At 44.0% G+C, this 16,657-nt stretch overlaps 1 protein-coding gene across 9 annotated transcripts in view; it reads right to left on the minus strand.

Annotated features, from left to right (window-relative positions):
* RUNX2 (RUNX family transcription factor 2) overlaps positions 1–16,657 on the minus strand; it is a 312,766-nt gene that overhangs the window by 135,165 nt on the left and 160,944 nt on the right. For all 9 annotated transcript variants that reach the window (XM_089918650.1, XM_089918652.1, XM_089918653.1 and 6 more), the window contains one exon: positions 570–731. In XM_089918650.1, the coding sequence (XP_089774776.1) occupies positions 570–731 (162 nt within the window). The remainder of the gene's footprint in view (positions 1–569; positions 732–16,657) is intronic.

Consider the following 16,657-nt stretch of genomic DNA (forward strand, 5'->3'; position numbering starts at 1 on the left):
CTTGAGCTGGCCGCTCAGAGGCCATACATGGCCTTTTAAGACTCTTACAGCCCCACTGCACATGGAGTGACACATGTCTGGCAAGGATCTGAAGTTTGCAGGCGCTCTCTCTCAGAACTGGCTACCTGGGACTCCTGGGATTTAAGAGCCTCTAGAAACGGAGGGCTGTGCCTTCAGGCTGTCATTTGGCTTTCAGGCAGACGTTAGGAACAGAAAGGAACACAAGCAGAGGAAGGCCTGGTACAAGACCCTCAGGAGAAGGCCCCAGTTAGGAGACAGAGCCAACCAAAGGGCATGCAATTCAGTGGGACTGAAACTGGGAGGGCACTGAGTGTCATCTTAGACAAGGATGCCATCTCCGGTGGACTTTCAGTCTCTTGACTTCAATTTAAGTTCAAGCACTCAGTAGCCCCATAATTCAGAAGACCTGGTTTGCAGCTGTCAGACCCTTGTCCACATGCCTCTGATGGAGAGTTACTGTGAGTGTAGCTGAGACAGCTGGGCTCATCCCGCAGTCCCAACCCCACCCCTGCACCGGAGTGGGTTTTGAGTTCAAGTGTGGTCTTTACCTGAAATGCGCCTGGGCACGTCGGTGATGGCAGGCAGCCCGGTGCCCCGGGTGGAGGACAGCGGGGTGGTGGAGTGAATGGACGGGGGCGTCATCTGGCTCAGGTACGAGGGGTAGGACTGGTCGTAGGACCACGGCGGGGAAGACTGCGTCTGCCTGGGATCTGGGCAAAGAAGAAACGTCTTTAGCACACCAGCCGCTGTGGCCTTCGAACACACAACCCCAGACTCAGAAAGGATAAAGCAGGGGAAAATCAGAGTATACGAGGACGGTCTATTTCCCACAACTCCACCCTTGCAGGCCCCCTAGGGCACAGAGCTTTCTAGACTTCGCGTCTCTATGAAAGTAACAAAATGGATCGTGTGTAAGGACTATTTGTCTCTCTCACACGTAAATATTTCTATTTGGAAAGCCTGTCATTTAAGAAAACAATCTGCTTTGGTTATCGTCACAAAGTTGAATTCCATTTTATTTATTTTCTGTATTTCCTGTATGTTTTTTAATATTACTCCAATGAATAGGTATTACTTATCTCTTCTTTAAAAAGTTAGAAAATTTGGGAACGATTTATTTGATTAAAGAGCAGGTAGACTGTGCCTTTTACTGCTACACATCCAGCCACTATCTTTCAGCCGTGCTTTTTGGTTCGTAAATGATTCCATGATTTTAACATGGTTCGCTTTCTTTCCAGGCATATCGAGGGGGTGCCCTTTCCAGTCTGGGGTTTAGGAGGCTGGGATAGAGACGAGCACAGAAGGGACAGCATGTAAGGAGAAGAGGAAAGAGGGGAGCCAGTTATGTTATTCTCATGCTAAAGCTACGCCAGAAAATAACCTTTAAGAAAAAAAACAAAATTTAATTTCAAAGCCAACTAAGAACTGAAAAGCTTCATCACCATCCAGTTTCAATGTTAAGCACATGAGCTTCTGACAGTAAGAAAATGATCCAAAACACAACAGGGAAATGTCTTCAATCCTATTGGAATCTGTTTCAAAGATGTCACATGTTTGGAATGTGGCCTAGTGTTACCTACAGTCACTATAACGATAAAAATAATGGGCTACCAACTGGTTAGAGTGAACTGCTGAGAATCAGCAGTATCTTTTGATTTATCTCTATGGAGTTCCTTGGAGGTACAAACAGAATCATAAGCACATTTCTCTTACCATTTTTTTTTCTAACTTCACATTTTTAAAATCGTAAACACTCTCATATACCAGGCTGTTCTCAAGACAGCTTTGTATATTAGAATAGCCATGGACTTTGGAATGTGCAGAATTAGGTTCAAGTTCTGAGACTTCTATTTTCTAGCTGTGCAATCTTGGGTTAATTACTCAGTGGCTCTGAACCTCAGTTTCCTAATCTGTAAAAGGGGGTGGGGGAGTAATAATATATGAATCACAGGGATGTGGGAATTGCATGAGAAAACTATGTGGAGAGGGCTAGCATAGGAAGCACTCAGTAAGTATTAATTCTTGTCTTTTAGAAAAACTCTTGGTGACACGAGGATAGTTCCATGGTTAAAACACATCTGAACTGGAGTAAATACATTTGGAATAGGTCTAATTTTAAATTATTCCTATATCACCTATGAGCCTCTGAAAAGGAAAAGCTTAATTTTTGAAAACTATAAATATATTTAAGTCAGTTCAGGTTTATTGCTACAAATAAAAGTGAGTGTAACAAAACATGGGTTTTCCTGAGATGATGCCTCTTTTAAAGCCTCTCCGTTTTTCTGTACAAAGCCATTTAGTTTCAGCTATTTCTTGTTTATTTGCTCCATTCAGAAATATTTTATTTAAAGACTATCTAAATAGGACATACTTTTCTTGAGTCAAAATAATTAAATACATCTGGATATTTATCTAACGTTACTGTATCAACAGATGTATAGGAAAATTTCATCCAACTCAATTTTAAGGAATATTTACCTGAGTTTGCAATTTGAATAAAAGTATAGCACTGTAAATGGTTAACAGAAAATTTTCCTTCGGAAATCTAAAGGATGCTTGATCATTAAAGTAATGAACTTTTGTGCTTTAAAATGTTCAAGGCTGACATTGTATAGATCGGCAACACTTCAAATCTGAGTGAGTGGTCCTTGTTATATATCTGATACAGCCATACTTCCTTGCTTTAACCATTAATGTAATTCACTATTCAGATAAACGGTAAATGATCTTCAGATGGAAAAAGATGCATTCCTTACAGCACCAGAAAGCAATTTCACAAAAGTAAGGCCTTCTCTCAAGCACTATTTTCAATAGACAAAAAGGACAAGAACCACATAGCAAAATGAGCAGGGCACACGGGACTCAAATTTGGATTTGAGTTCTAATCTAACATCACCAGATGACTCCCTGAGCAAGTAGTCTAACCTCTATCTCCATCCCTCTACTATAACATGTTGCCAGCAGTATTGGGCTCTCTGCCTGCAAGTGGGGGAAAAGTACAAAGAAATCTAAAGAATGACTAAAATCATTGACATTTAGACATATCACGAAGGAATCAGGGAACTTAGCTTGGATGTAACATACAGCCTTTCATTTCTCCTTAAGCTGAGAGGCAGGCCAGTACAGGGGGAAAGAAGGGGGCTTTCTGATGAGAGGATCTGAGTTGGAGTCCCAGCTCTGCTATCTGTGAGCTGGATGACCTCAGCTGTATTAGCTAACTCTCTGAACCTCAGTTTCCTCATCTGGAAAATGAAGCAGCATAACATGGTAAAGTGAACATAGCAAAGTGCTCACGTGTGCTGGCTGGACAGACAAGCCTAGGCTTGAATCACAGCTCCTCACTTTGCTGAGCAAGTCACTTAAACTTTGGGGGCCTCAATGGCTCATCTGTAAAATGGGAATCATGACACTTATTAGGGCTCTTGTGAGCATTACATGAACTAGGCCTTCTTTAAGGCCGAGTTCTTCTAAGGCCTAACTTCTAAGTTATCTTGACACTCTTGGCACATACTAAGTATATAATAAATAGATATGATTATTGCTATCTGTAAAGTGAGTATAATTATAACTACTATCATTTTTGTTTACAGAATTAGGTGAAATAATACAAGTAAAAGCCTTTTGTAAAGTACTATATGAAAATGATTATTATTCTCTCTAGGAGCTCATATCACGTGGCCAAGGCCCTACTGTGTTTCATGGGGTGTTTCTTAATGTTGCTGAGCTTTAATTTCCTCATCTGTAAAATGGGATACTATCTCAGAGCATGTCGTAAGGATTAAATAACATACAGCAAGTGGCTAATTATCATTATTCAAAAAAATTAAAAATCTGACTCTAAACTATCCAGGGTGGTTGGGTTGTCTAGTGTTAAGTCTTGAAGATTTCCAAGATCAGACTCAGCACAATTCAGTATAATGCCTGGCTCATAGTAGGTGCTCAATAAATAACCATTGCATGAACCTCCCAGGGTGGCTGGAGTGAATAATAGAATTTTATAATGAAGTAGTAATTAGTCCTTCTCTAACTTCCCCTTAGGCTACAAAAGAACTCGTTATTGGTGATGTTTTAGCTTTGACATAAACTTCCTGACTGCTGGAATATATACTAGAACAGTCTATCAAAGGATAGCTTTCCTTTGAGTGGAGGTCCTTCCTGAAGATATCCAAGATTAGCAAAAAGAACTTCTCACTAGCCTTAAACAAGTGAGACGATCTCGATCTCTCTCTTTTTTTTTTTCTTTCTCAGAGGACAGGCCAGCCAATCTCTCTTCCAAGTTCACTGTCCTAAGATTCTATGATAATGACCTGCTTAAGAAGAGAGAGTTACTAAAGAAAAATAAAACACAAGAACTGCCATATAGGGCTCACTAGATCTAGTCTAAGGAATTTTAAAAGGGAACAGTAATCTTTAAAAAAAAAAAATAATAATGGTCTCCAAGCACCCCAGGGCTTCTCTAATACCCTGTGAATGAGGCCTCAACAATCCCAGCTCCCCAACGTCTGGCCTGTGTGATATTGGACGAATTACATAACCTATCTAACTTCAAGGTGCCTAATGTGTATAATGGGAATAAATAAGAAGAGCTCCCTCTTAAATTTGTTTTAAAGATTAAATGAGGTAATGTAGGAAAGAGCTTAGCACATGGAAAGAATCCAATAAATGTTCACCACTGTTAAAGCATCTACTTTACTGAGCCTTCATTTTGTATTTATGTTTCCAGCCCATAACCTCTTATTCTAGCAAAGGGCCATTTTTAGAAAGCTTCCTGTAGTTTTGAAGTCTGCCATTTGGAGACCATATCTGCACCGGTCGCTTTGATACCCTTTACAATCATTTAACCTGAATCGTGTTCCTTCTTAGTCTTAAGCTTCTCCCAGACCAAGAAATCCTAATTTGTTTAGTGTGTTTTCTAATACTGTATGCTTCGACTGTTTTCAAACTTTTAGTGGGGGGGGGGTGGGAAGAAAAAGGCTATAAAATAGCCATAAAACGTCCAATCACTAAGAAAATGTAATCCTTTCATAAATATATGATTACATCATATTTGCTTTGTTGTGGACAATTATTAATGCTTACAATAGAGAAAAGTCACCTTAACCTGATCTCATAAACGATTTCTGAACTCAACTTCCTGAAGAAACCTGAGACTTCTGAGATTCACTCTGAACTTGGATGAGTCAGAGCAGGTGACAGATGTTTTTAGGCACCGCCGGTCAATCGTAAGGTTACTAATAGGGAAGAGTGAGTATAGGGCCTAGCTCTGAGACAAACCTACTAATTAACCATTAACAAACAAGAAACTGTCTTCATCAATCTCAGGCCCCACAGGGCTAGTAGAACTTATTCCTTTCCTATACCCCATGCAGAGTTGTACTGAATGTTTCGTCCTTTTGAGTCTGCAGAAACATGGAGGGAAGTACCCTGTCCTTCCACTCCAACATAAACAAGAATATCCTTGATTTTTTGGGTCTCAGAGGCTCGAGGTGCCAATCATTGCCTTGATACTACATCCTGGGTGACCAGAGATTACCTATGAGCACCCACAAGTTTTCAGAAAATAACTGAACTCTATTTCACAGACATTCCCAAAAGACAAGAAAACTGCTGTTGAACTTGAAATCGTTTTAGGGTGCTTTAAAAACGATAATTCATTATTTTCCTATGGCAATCTTCGGAAACAGCAACAATATTACTTTTATTACTATATTCTAGAAATTCAAAGCATTGACAGGAGTTTTTATATAGATATGACAATTTAGAAACAAAACCCTGGGTGTTGGTTTTTTTATGGGCACATCCTCTTTTGTGCTTGGGAAACCTGAAATACTAAACAGCACAGGAGCGTTTTAATAGGACTCCACCCCTATTTCTCCCCAAACTTCTCTCCTTTCACCTAACAAAGGGGAGGGGGGAGTTTAAAGGGAAGTCATAATCAAGTATGACCTGTAACATAAACTTGAGAGGGAAGATCAGGTCTTCCCTATACAATGGGCTGCTGTGCTCACAGCAGGATGTGACTAATCACAATGACTCAATGGGAGAGAAGAGAAAGAAGCAGAAGACCTAGGGCAGGGCAGAGCTCCTGGAGGCACTGGGGACGACACCGAGGAGAAAACAGTCTCCAGTCTAACTGGGAACCCGTGATAGGAACAGCCACCAGGCTTCCGAGGTCAGGCTAGTGACTGGACACCTCAGACCTACAGCTGTACAATTCCACAAGAAACTGTAGACCAAATCTAGCTACTAAGAGCTCAGGTTAAATAAAGAGGAACCAGTCACTTGACAAAAAGAATCCCTTCAGCATTTGTTCCAACTGAGGCAATGTCTGTTGGACAAATTTTAAAAAGACAACAGAGAGGCACAAACTACTGGGTGTAAGACAGGCTCAAGGACGTTTTGTACCACAAGGGGAATACAGCCAATATTCTGTCATAACTGGAAATGGAAAGTAACCTTTAAATATTGTATAAAAGCTTAAAAAAATTTTTTTTAATTAAAAAAAAAAAAAAAAGACACCAGAAGTCCAGGGGCCCACATACACTTTGCACTTTCTCTCCCAACACACTGAAGTTGAGGGCAAGGTTCTTATTTAGCTATCCCTTTTTCACCTACAAAGTACCAATCGTCATTACTGCCACCTTAACAGGGCTTTTGGGGTGGGGGGGGCAGTTTTTACATGCTATTCTGGTGAGTCAACAAACCATCCATTTTTATTGTGACGAACAGCTTCTGTACGCCTACATGGCAGTGCAATGGTCTAAGGGATAGATAAGTAACAAAAGACATTTCTTGCCGTGCAAAAGCTTATACATGCAGGTGGGGAAAGTAAGACTAACAGATATAAAACAAGGAACTTAAAAATGTTCAAAGTATGTACCTGTGTTTTTCAAAAAGCTCTAAAGATAGACATGAACCACAGGACACCAATATCAGTGTGAATTTTGTAAGATCTCCTTCTAGGGTGGTGTTCCTTCAGCTTAGGCTACTTGGACATTGAGCCATCCGCTTTCCATTCTATAGACCCCAAAACATAGAAGTACAGGAGGCAACATTCCCAGGAGATGCTCAAAAATTGATGCTACTTGGGGGAGAAGTGGTTCACACGTCTTAAGTTGTCTTTGCATCAGGCAAAAAATGGAGACAACCATTTATCTAAACCGTGGATATGAGGAAAGCAAGCTCTCTCCTTTGAGTTGGACCACAGCTTCTGAAGTTCAATAACGGATATGGGGAGAAGGAAGCAGGGCCGTGCATTTCCTAAAATGATTTGTAAAGAGTCATGGGCTCTAAGAGTATCCAGGCTTTCAAATGACTGAGAAGCTAAATTTCATGTCTGCCTACTTGAACTCTGAACACTTGGGGTCATAATAAGAGAGGAATAAAGAGACAGATGGTTAGAAAAAAAGGCACCATAGGAAAAGGAACTGACTCCAGGAGAACAGGGAGAAGTCTCTTAATGAAGAAGTTTGAGTGGGGAGAGCAGAGTGGGCAGAGAGCTTTAGAAAAGCCCAGGGAAAGGTACACGTGGAAACTCAGTGGTTGCTATTAACGAGCCCCCTTTGGTAAACACTCTGGTTAGACGTCTGTGGGTGTGAATGAAGGGCTGCTTTCCTAAGAACCGCTCGCAACAGGGCACACCTTGGACACAGTGCTGAACTTCACGCAGACACGGGAGGAAACAAGTCAACAGGGTCCAAGCCTGAACCAGCACACAAGCGACTGCTTCCTGTCTGTGCCGTCAGTGGGCTGCTGTGTAACGTGGCAGGACAGGGGCCAGTGATTTCTGCCATGTGCGCCCCAGTGAGCACCTGCTGTATCTGGGGAGCCCAGTCCATTCAGAGAGCATCACATTCCCACCCCTTCTCCTCCACCCATTTCCCCCTCCTCAGCACTCAACTTGGGCTGCGCAAACCTCCAATATTTCATGAGAAAACTGGGGTACTTAAAATGAACTGCATAGACAGTTCTCCTAGTTGAAGATTATGCCTCTCCCTTGAAACCAGGGTCAAAGTCAATCATCTCAATGGAGAGAGGCAGCTTTACAATTTCCTATCCTAGACTATTTCTGTCATATTACTGTCATTCATAAGACAAATATACTCACATTCTTACCTCCGTGAATTCCCATTTCCAAACATTTACACTAAATGCTAAATCTTAAATTCTATGTCTTCTCTAATAACCCTGCTAACTAGACTGGAGTTTTAGAATGAGCTTTCCCACTCACTTCCCATTCTCCTGACCAAGAGGGAACACCGTCGGAAAACAAACAGGCACTTCCAAGTGCAGGGGGAGCGCTGGATGGGGGGCTCTGGCACTAACTGTGCAGCTGTGCACCAATAGTTCACCTTCTCTGAGTATCGCTGTCGTCAGGTGTAGATGAGAATGGACGGGTTATCTCTAAGATGTTTTCCAGCAATGAAATGCTATGATTCTAACTACTCGGAGAATTGGGCTCCCAACCCTCAGTCCTTTCTGGAGTCGGTAGTTGCAACAGCAAGGACCAAAGCCACCCTGAGCTGATCTGGGGCGGCTGGGAGAGGAAATGATGGGGGCTGACACTCGCGGTGTGTCCCATCACAGAGCGTTGTGGCCCACGTTGGCAGAGAAGGCACCGAGAGCGGGATTTTGACTCCCCTCCTGTCCCCAGCCAGGCGGTCTCCAGCTGACTAAAGTGGCCACCAGAATCGCTCGGCAGACCACCAGCCCAGCCGATTCCAGAGCTTAAGGCTGAAATCTGAGAAAAAAGCAGCAACCCGTTCGGATAGAACCGGATGCTACGCAGGGTGCACCAGGCATGATGAGTTATGTGTCAGTACAAACAATGGGAGGAGGGGGACTTAGTAAATCCTAGGGGACCATGGTGGGGAAGAGAATGAGAAATGACAGGTACAGCCTGAGACGTCACAGCCCCTAACAAAATGTCAAAAGAAAAACCAGGAGGAAGTTAAGACAAGGTAATGAGAAGTACCTTTTTTCAGTACCACCAATTTGGGACTGAAGGAACTCATCACTGTCTTACAGAAAATGAGGGAATTTTCTTATTTTCTTTTTAGTTAGGGCTTCTCGCTGACAGAGCAGAGTCTGCAGAGTTCTTCCTTGTATTAAGGAAAACATGTCTCCCTGGAACTCCACTCACTCCTCACTGTAGCTTCGCTGCCTGGGATTCCTCGTCCACATGACAGTTATTACATTATCTGAAGATAATGCCTTTAAAGCTTATTACGTGATAGACAGTACTTTTACATTCTCTTACTCCATTTACCTAGAAAAACCTAATAGAAGAAACAAAAGGCTATACCATATGTCACACCTAACCTGGCCTCAGCCTCGGCACATCCGGGACCTCAGTGTAAAGGTAGCAGAGGGAAGGGAACTAGCTACAAACAGGTAGGACCAGAATTTGAGAAATAACTGGGATGTGGTGCTGGCCAGGGGAAGTGACCTTAGTTCAAATCACAGTATTGAAATGGATGCAGGAAATTCAAGTTCAAATCAGGCTATTAACATCTAGTGGGTGAGATTATAGCAGTCGGGGTGTTACAGAAGGTCCCCAGACATGGTGAATCCTGTTGTCGGATGGATGATGGTATTGTCCATGGTTCCAAGAACTGGCTCCCACTCCTTCGTTCAAAAAATATCTAGAGTACTTCCTCTGGTACTCTGCTAGGTTCTAGAGATATTAATGGTGAATAAAGAGTCTGCCTGCCCTCACAGAGTTTACAGTTTGGTGGGATAACTGTGATAAGTGCTAAAAAGGAGATGTCCTTGGCATCATAAGAATGTACAGTGGGGGACTCCAGCCAAGGCTGGGGAAGGCTTCTCTAATGATGAGATGATTAGAGAAGGGCAAGCAGAAGTCCAGTGGATATGTAGGTGGGGTTAAGAGGGCTTTAGGTAAAGCGAACAGCATATATCAAGTTCCTGGGACGGAGGCAGTAGAGCTTTTTTGAACAGTTGAGAAAGCCAGTGTGGTTGGACGACTGACAAAAGGTTCAAGACAGTGTAAGAAGAGACTGGAAAAGAGGTAGGGAGGACCCAGGCTATGCAGAACCTGCTGGGCCACGCGAGAGGTTTTGGTCTTTATCCAAAGTGCAACGGAAGGTCACGGGGGTGTTTTTAAGTATGGGGTGACAGCATCAGCTTCACATTTTTAAATCTCCCTCTGACAGCAGCATAATAGAAACAGGGCAGAAGTCCAGCCCAGGACACACACAGGGAAGGGTGTGTAGGGAAAACAGCAGCTGAAACAGATGCAAGGGTGGAGTCCAGGAGCTGTACTCAGGGAACCAGGAAGCAGCCTGAGGCACTCAGCTGCCTCTGCACATGGTCCAACCAGGGGGATGAGGTCCTGAGATGCCTCAGCTGGACCAGAGTGGCTCTGGGTGGGCAAGGTGAGCCTGCGATCAAGGGCTTTGGGCCTGCAGCTATGATCTGGGCAGGCTCCACCTCATACTTTCTGGTTCAGGGGTAAAGCCTGGGCATCTGTACATGGAACAAGCTCCCCAGGTGATGCTAATACACGCCAGAGTTTGAGAACAACAGGCGTCATTTTTACTGATGCTTGTTAGAAAGGAAAATTACCCAACACTACTCTGAATTAATCTTTCCTATCAGGAAGAATGACCTTCAAATAGAATGAGCAGAACAAACATGCTTAAGAGGAATTTAAGGCCCAAGAGACGTGAGGAGATAAGAGAGAGCAACCCACTGCTTTAAATGAATTCAGGTTCTTGCTCCAAGATGAATTACACCCCACAGTATTGCAAGAATGTATGGAGACTGGCAGACAAAGGGCTTCTCTTTGACAGAGCAGGGTCTGCAAAGTTCTTCCTTGTATTAAGCAAAACGTGTCTCCCTGGAACTCCACTCGCTCCTCATTGTAGCCTCGCTGCCTGGGATTCCTCGTCCACATGACAGTTACTACTTGAAGATAGTGACTTTAAAGTTTACTACATGATAGACAGTACTCTTATCTCTTTCCCCATTTACCTTTCCTGAGAATGGCATTGCCACGGGTAAAAATCTAAATTGCAGCTAGTTTTTTGGAGCCATTGATTGCAGACCACTAAAAACACCTGAGTCCCTTTCAAAAGCCTGTGTATAATCAACACTTCACACTTGATGCCCAAAGTGACTATCAGAAAGCAGAATGGGTTCACTAAAAACTTGTTTCCTAGGATTACGAGAGCAATAGGTTAAAAGAAAGCTCCTCTGTCTGCTGTGCATCTTGACCTCAGCAAGAGACACACCTTACCTCTAAAGGGATGTACAGGTAGTTAAAAGGCCCACCAGAGAGTGGTTGTTGATACGGCTCACGGTCAGCTTCGAGAGAGGAACACAGTGGCATATCCAAGGGCGTGATAATCCTAGTTACGTCCTGCATCTTCAGCAAAGTCTTTAAGAATGAAAAGCAACCTTCCTAAGCTTCAAGATGAGACAGAATTGGGAGAAACAGTCAACATGCTGGATGAGGAACCAGAGCTATAAAATAACCCTACAAGATGGAAGGAGGAGGTGAAAGTGACACAATGAAATCGACAAAGAACAAGAGTACATTTGGTCAACTCCAAGACGGGACAGGGCAAGTCTGCCCCAAGAGCAGAGATTTTCATGGACTGCAAGCCACAGTGTGATGGGATGACAAAAGGTCAGCACAATCTTGAGATGGATTAACAGAGCACGAGTGGACCCCTACCCCACTGGTCAGTGCTGGAGGGTTGTGTTTTCTCGAGGTAGCGTCAGCCCAGAGCCCTGGAGAAGACAGAACAAGGCATGGGACCTCCATCTGTCACACGAGGCATGGTTAAGGAATGGCCAAGAGCTCCCATCTACCCTCAGCCTTTCCATGAGACACCTACTTCCCAGCTGAACTGAAGCTTGGATTTCCCCATGTCCTTCCTCCTAACCTTTCCGCTTAGCTGTTGCTCACTCTCCAAGGTCACAAGATGAGCCAACTCCTCTTCAGAAGTTCTTCTGTCTTTACCCTAACCTACCAACCTCCAGAACATTCTTTCTTCCACATTGGTAAGTGGCTCAACATCTTCCTCGTTTCCCTGACTTGCACTGAGTCCTACTGAGTCCTAGAGAAACTGTCATTCCCACTGACCATCCACCACTGCAGAGCTCACTTCTGTTCACAAGCTGCAACCACTTCAGGAGACAATCACTGCTGACTGGCTCTTCCCAGCATCTCTGTCCTTACCTGGGTCCTCAGTGATGCTCAAAGTCATTTTCCTTTCCCCCCACTCACCTTGCTGACAGCCCCAAAGGTGTACTGTTCTTCTAATCCTTTCCCCTACACCCTCCCCACCTAAAACCACCTTGTCAGACTTCACCTTCCCGGGACACTGATTTCTAATTTCAGCCCTGAGAGTTCCAGAATCTCCTGGTGCCTAAGTTTTCTCTCTCTTTTTTTTTTTTTTTTTTTTTTTTTTGCGGTACGCGGGCCTCTCACTGTTATGGCCTCTCCCGTTGCAGAGCACAGGCTCCAGACGCGCAGGCTCAGCGGCCATGGCTCACGGGCCCAGCCACTCCGCGGCATGTGGGATCCTCCCAGACCGGGGCATGAACCCGCGTCTCCTGCATCGGCAGGCAGACCCTCAACCACTGTGCCACCAGGGAAGCCCGCCTAAGTTTTCTTATTCGCTAAACAGGGTTCACAATACTGACTCTTCTGTGAAATCTGTCCTCTTACTGACTCTTCTGTGAAATCTGTTACAACCAACTGTTTTTAAACAGTTAAAAAGCAAGTCCTTATCAAAATAAACAAAGCCCTGGAAAGAATCTGATGGTCTTAACTGGGAATAGTGCCATACAATTTTATTCCTGGAATACTTCTGCATATATTAAAATGAAAAAAATGGAATGAAAATACTTTTCAAACTGATAACATCTGTAATATAATGTTGCTGCTATTAATACCACATAGTACAATAAACTCCAGCTCTCTGTTTGAAGGCCTGGGTGCCCATCCACAATTCAACATCAAAATACACCATTAGAGCATCCATTATATCAAACCGCATGCCTGACTCGCCCCTCTCCTGGGGTAGCCCTGGAGGTTGAATATTTCATTCAAAGTTAGACTCCTATTCTGATCATTCTTCCCAGAATCCATAGCAAGAGGTAAAAAGGGGCAAGAAGGGTCCCTAGGCAACTAGTAAAGACATGCATACATGTGTGTACACATATACACACATACATATACGTAAAGCTCAAACTAAATATAAAACTACAAAGAGAAAGATGATGCTTTGGAAAAGAATGAGAGAACGAAACACAGACTTCCTCTGGGCAGAGTCCTTAAGTCAGGCTAGAAATGGAAGAGTCTTGGGGAAGGACAAGAAGAGGCATCATGAAGGACATCGATTCTCCTTATCATGATTCGATACTAACTGAGCATTTGTATTCCAGACAGGAGAACATTACGAAGACAAGATTTTGGAACTCAAGAAATTGATTTTTCTTGGAACATTACCCGTCTTGTGTTTTTCTAAAAGCGTAATAAAGTCAGAACATCTTCAGTTAATAGGGAATTCCAACCGACAGAAGTCCAGAGACCTTTAAGGAGCTCATCTACGAATGATGCCAACAGTTGCAGTGACCACACAGCACACTGACAGCCAGCCCTTCACAGGGTCATACTGAGCTTTATCCTTCAAAGCAGCCCAGGCCGGACATGAACTCCACTCTTCCTTAGTAGATGGCTGCTAGACCTGAAGAGATGTGAAACTGTGTTCACACACAGGATTTGTGCTGTTTCTTCATAAGAACTGTAACCAGCAACCTCCTCTGAAGAGCTTTCCCGCTCACACGTGTGCGTGGCAGTAGCAAATTTTCCTGGCTATTCTGCCCAAAAGATCTCAAAGGAAGAAGACAGGACAAGACTCTGCAGTAACTTCAGAAATGAAAACACAGCACCACCCAACTGAAAGAACAGAACTTCCAACCACCTGCCTTGAGTGTGGTGATTTCAGTTCCTTAAGACACGAGATGCCTATAGGTGAGTAGGACCACAGTGATCGTAAAGCAGTGGACCTCATTTGACTCCCACTCCCCACATCTTACAATTCTTCTCACGCTGAAGGCACCCGCAGTCATCCTTCCTGCTCAGTAACAGTCACTGTGCCCCTCGTCGGTTCATCCTCCTCACACTCACAGCCACCGCCACCCACCCTCGCCCGCTTCACCTCCCAACTTGTTTTCACCCGAAAGAATTGCGGGGTCACTCGGCACTTGAATAGGACGGTAGTTTGGGACACGGCTGCTCAGCTGTGCTTTCCTATTTCTAAAAGGCTTTGCTGGTAAATGTCTCAGTGCAAGCACAGCGGCCTGAGGGCTAAAACAGCCAAACACATACACAGCTGAAGCCCAGCTGGCCAGGATCCTCTTAATGCTTAAAGGAGCATGTTTGCCAAGGGGACACAGCAGCAGACTGAAGCTGGGCGGAAATGACTTCGCTTCAGGCAAGGTAACTGCTGATAAGATCATCATCGTCCTACATGATGCCTGGCAAGTTGATTTTCAAGATATCCCTAAAAAGGTTACCTTGAATATAGGCTCATATATAACTGTCCTTTAATTAGCAAAAGCAATTGTATTGCATTTTAAAGCTTAATTCAGATACTCCTAATGCATCCCTGTTATGAAAATTTTGTCTCTGAGGATCCTAAATAATACCTGATGGAGAAAGAAAAAGACATTGGTCCATTAGGACACGTGCCACTTAGTCAGCAACATGGCCGACTCAATGGCCATGAGGCTGGTTGCCCACTAAGAGTCTGGAACTCACAGTCAACTATAGTAGCTCAAGAGGCCTTTAGCAGCTCATTCCTCGAAGAGTCCACTTCCTCCACCTATAAAATATGTACTTGTTTTAAGGCTTTAACAAGAACTTTATGTAAAACTAGTTTGTAAATGGTAAAGAGCTGCACAAATGAAAGTCTGAAATGGGAGGAAACTGGGCCAAGCGGGACGTATGCTGCAGCCTCCTGAGGGTGCCTGGTGGTTGAGTGCACAGGACCCTCCAGCTACATAAATCTGGCCTTAATTCCTATATTTATGACTCACTGGTGTGTAAGTGGGACCTTGAGCAAGTTTCTAGCCTCTCGGACCCTCGGTTTTTACAACAACACTACCCATCTCATAGAACCGTTGTGAGAAATGCCTGCTACACGATACACAGTCAATAAATGGCAGCTAAGAGTAATCCAATCAAATAGGTACTAGAAAAATATTCAGGGTAGGATAATAATGGGTCACACTTCCTGAAGAAGTCAAACACCGGTTCATTCATTCACCACCAAAACGAAAGTCACCAAGCAGTGGGCACCACAGAAGACAACAGGGACACAGAGGTCAGTAAAACATGGCCCTAGACTTTGAAAGTCCAAACTGTGACGGAGGAGACAGACGTGTACACAAATAATTGTCACCATGTGCAACGGTGGTGTGGGAGCCTTAGACTCAGCTTGGGTGGGCTGGAAGAAGCCTGACAGAGGTGCCAGCATTCGACCTGAGTTCTGAATGCGACCATCCTTCATTGCCTCTGGGGCTACTGCAGTCACTTCCTAAAGGATGACCCTGCTCCTACCACTGCCCCCTTATGATCCATGCTTCACACAGCAGCCAAAGGAGTTCTTAAAAGCATGTGAATTAGATAATGTCATTCTCTTGCTTCACATCCTTCAATAGCGCCCCACTGTGGTCTGGACAAAACCCACACTCCTTACCAGGGCCTTGAAGACTCTCCTTAATCGAGCCCCTTCCCGCTCCCCTTTTTCACTCCACTCTACCTATCCTGACCTTTCTGTCCCCTGCACACACTGCATCACTGCTCCCTGAGAGCCTTTGCCTGAGTTTCCCCCCCCGGCCAGAAATGCTGTTCCTCAGAGATCTTCAAAGCTCTTCAAACTTTCCAACCAAAATTAGCTTCTTCCCCTCCTACACTGCTCTCTCTCCCACTACTCTATTTCATTTCCCCAAAGCTTCTATTATTATCTGAAATCATCTTGCATGTATGCTTATTGACCCAATCGCTGACTCTATGTCACTAAAATGTGAGCCCCTGGTGAAGAGTAACTATACTACCTTGTTCTCTTACATTAATGCCTGGCAAAAAATAAGCACTCAATAAAATCGCAGAATGCCCACCCCCAAGGTTACATGAATTTCCCAGGCCCTGAGTCAGCTTTTTTTTCCTCTAGATGCGGCTCACCCATCCAGAGAGTACTGAGTTCAAAACAGTGCTTATCTTGAGCAACATCTCCTAACACAGTCTCCCTACTCCACTGCTACCACCATGCTCTGAATCAAAAGAAGTGGACATCTGTGACAAGCTAGGTGTTTCCTAGCACCCAGAGACAGGCAACCCACGTCTGAAAGATTAAAAAAAAAAAAAAAAAAGAGGTGCAGAGGAAGCAACTTCCTCAGGAAGCCATGGGGAGGGCCTGGGCCCTCAGGCAGAACGTCACCATTAAAGACCTCAGCAGAGTGACAGGTCAGACCCGCACTGCAAAGAAGCCAGCCCACCATATGGCCAGGACCTTGAGCCCTAGGAACTGTAAGACACGCTAATGTGAAACACTAAAGGCTTAGGACTTCTTCACCTTACAATTCCTAATTTCATTTC

The sequence above is a fragment of the Delphinapterus leucas genome, chromosome 10 (assembly GCF_059928025.1).
Source record: "Delphinapterus leucas isolate spDelLeu-1000000601 "Yukka" chromosome 10, BTC_Dleu_Yukka2, whole genome shotgun sequence".
NCBI classification, from domain to species: domain Eukaryota; kingdom Metazoa; phylum Chordata; class Mammalia; order Artiodactyla; family Monodontidae; genus Delphinapterus; species Delphinapterus leucas.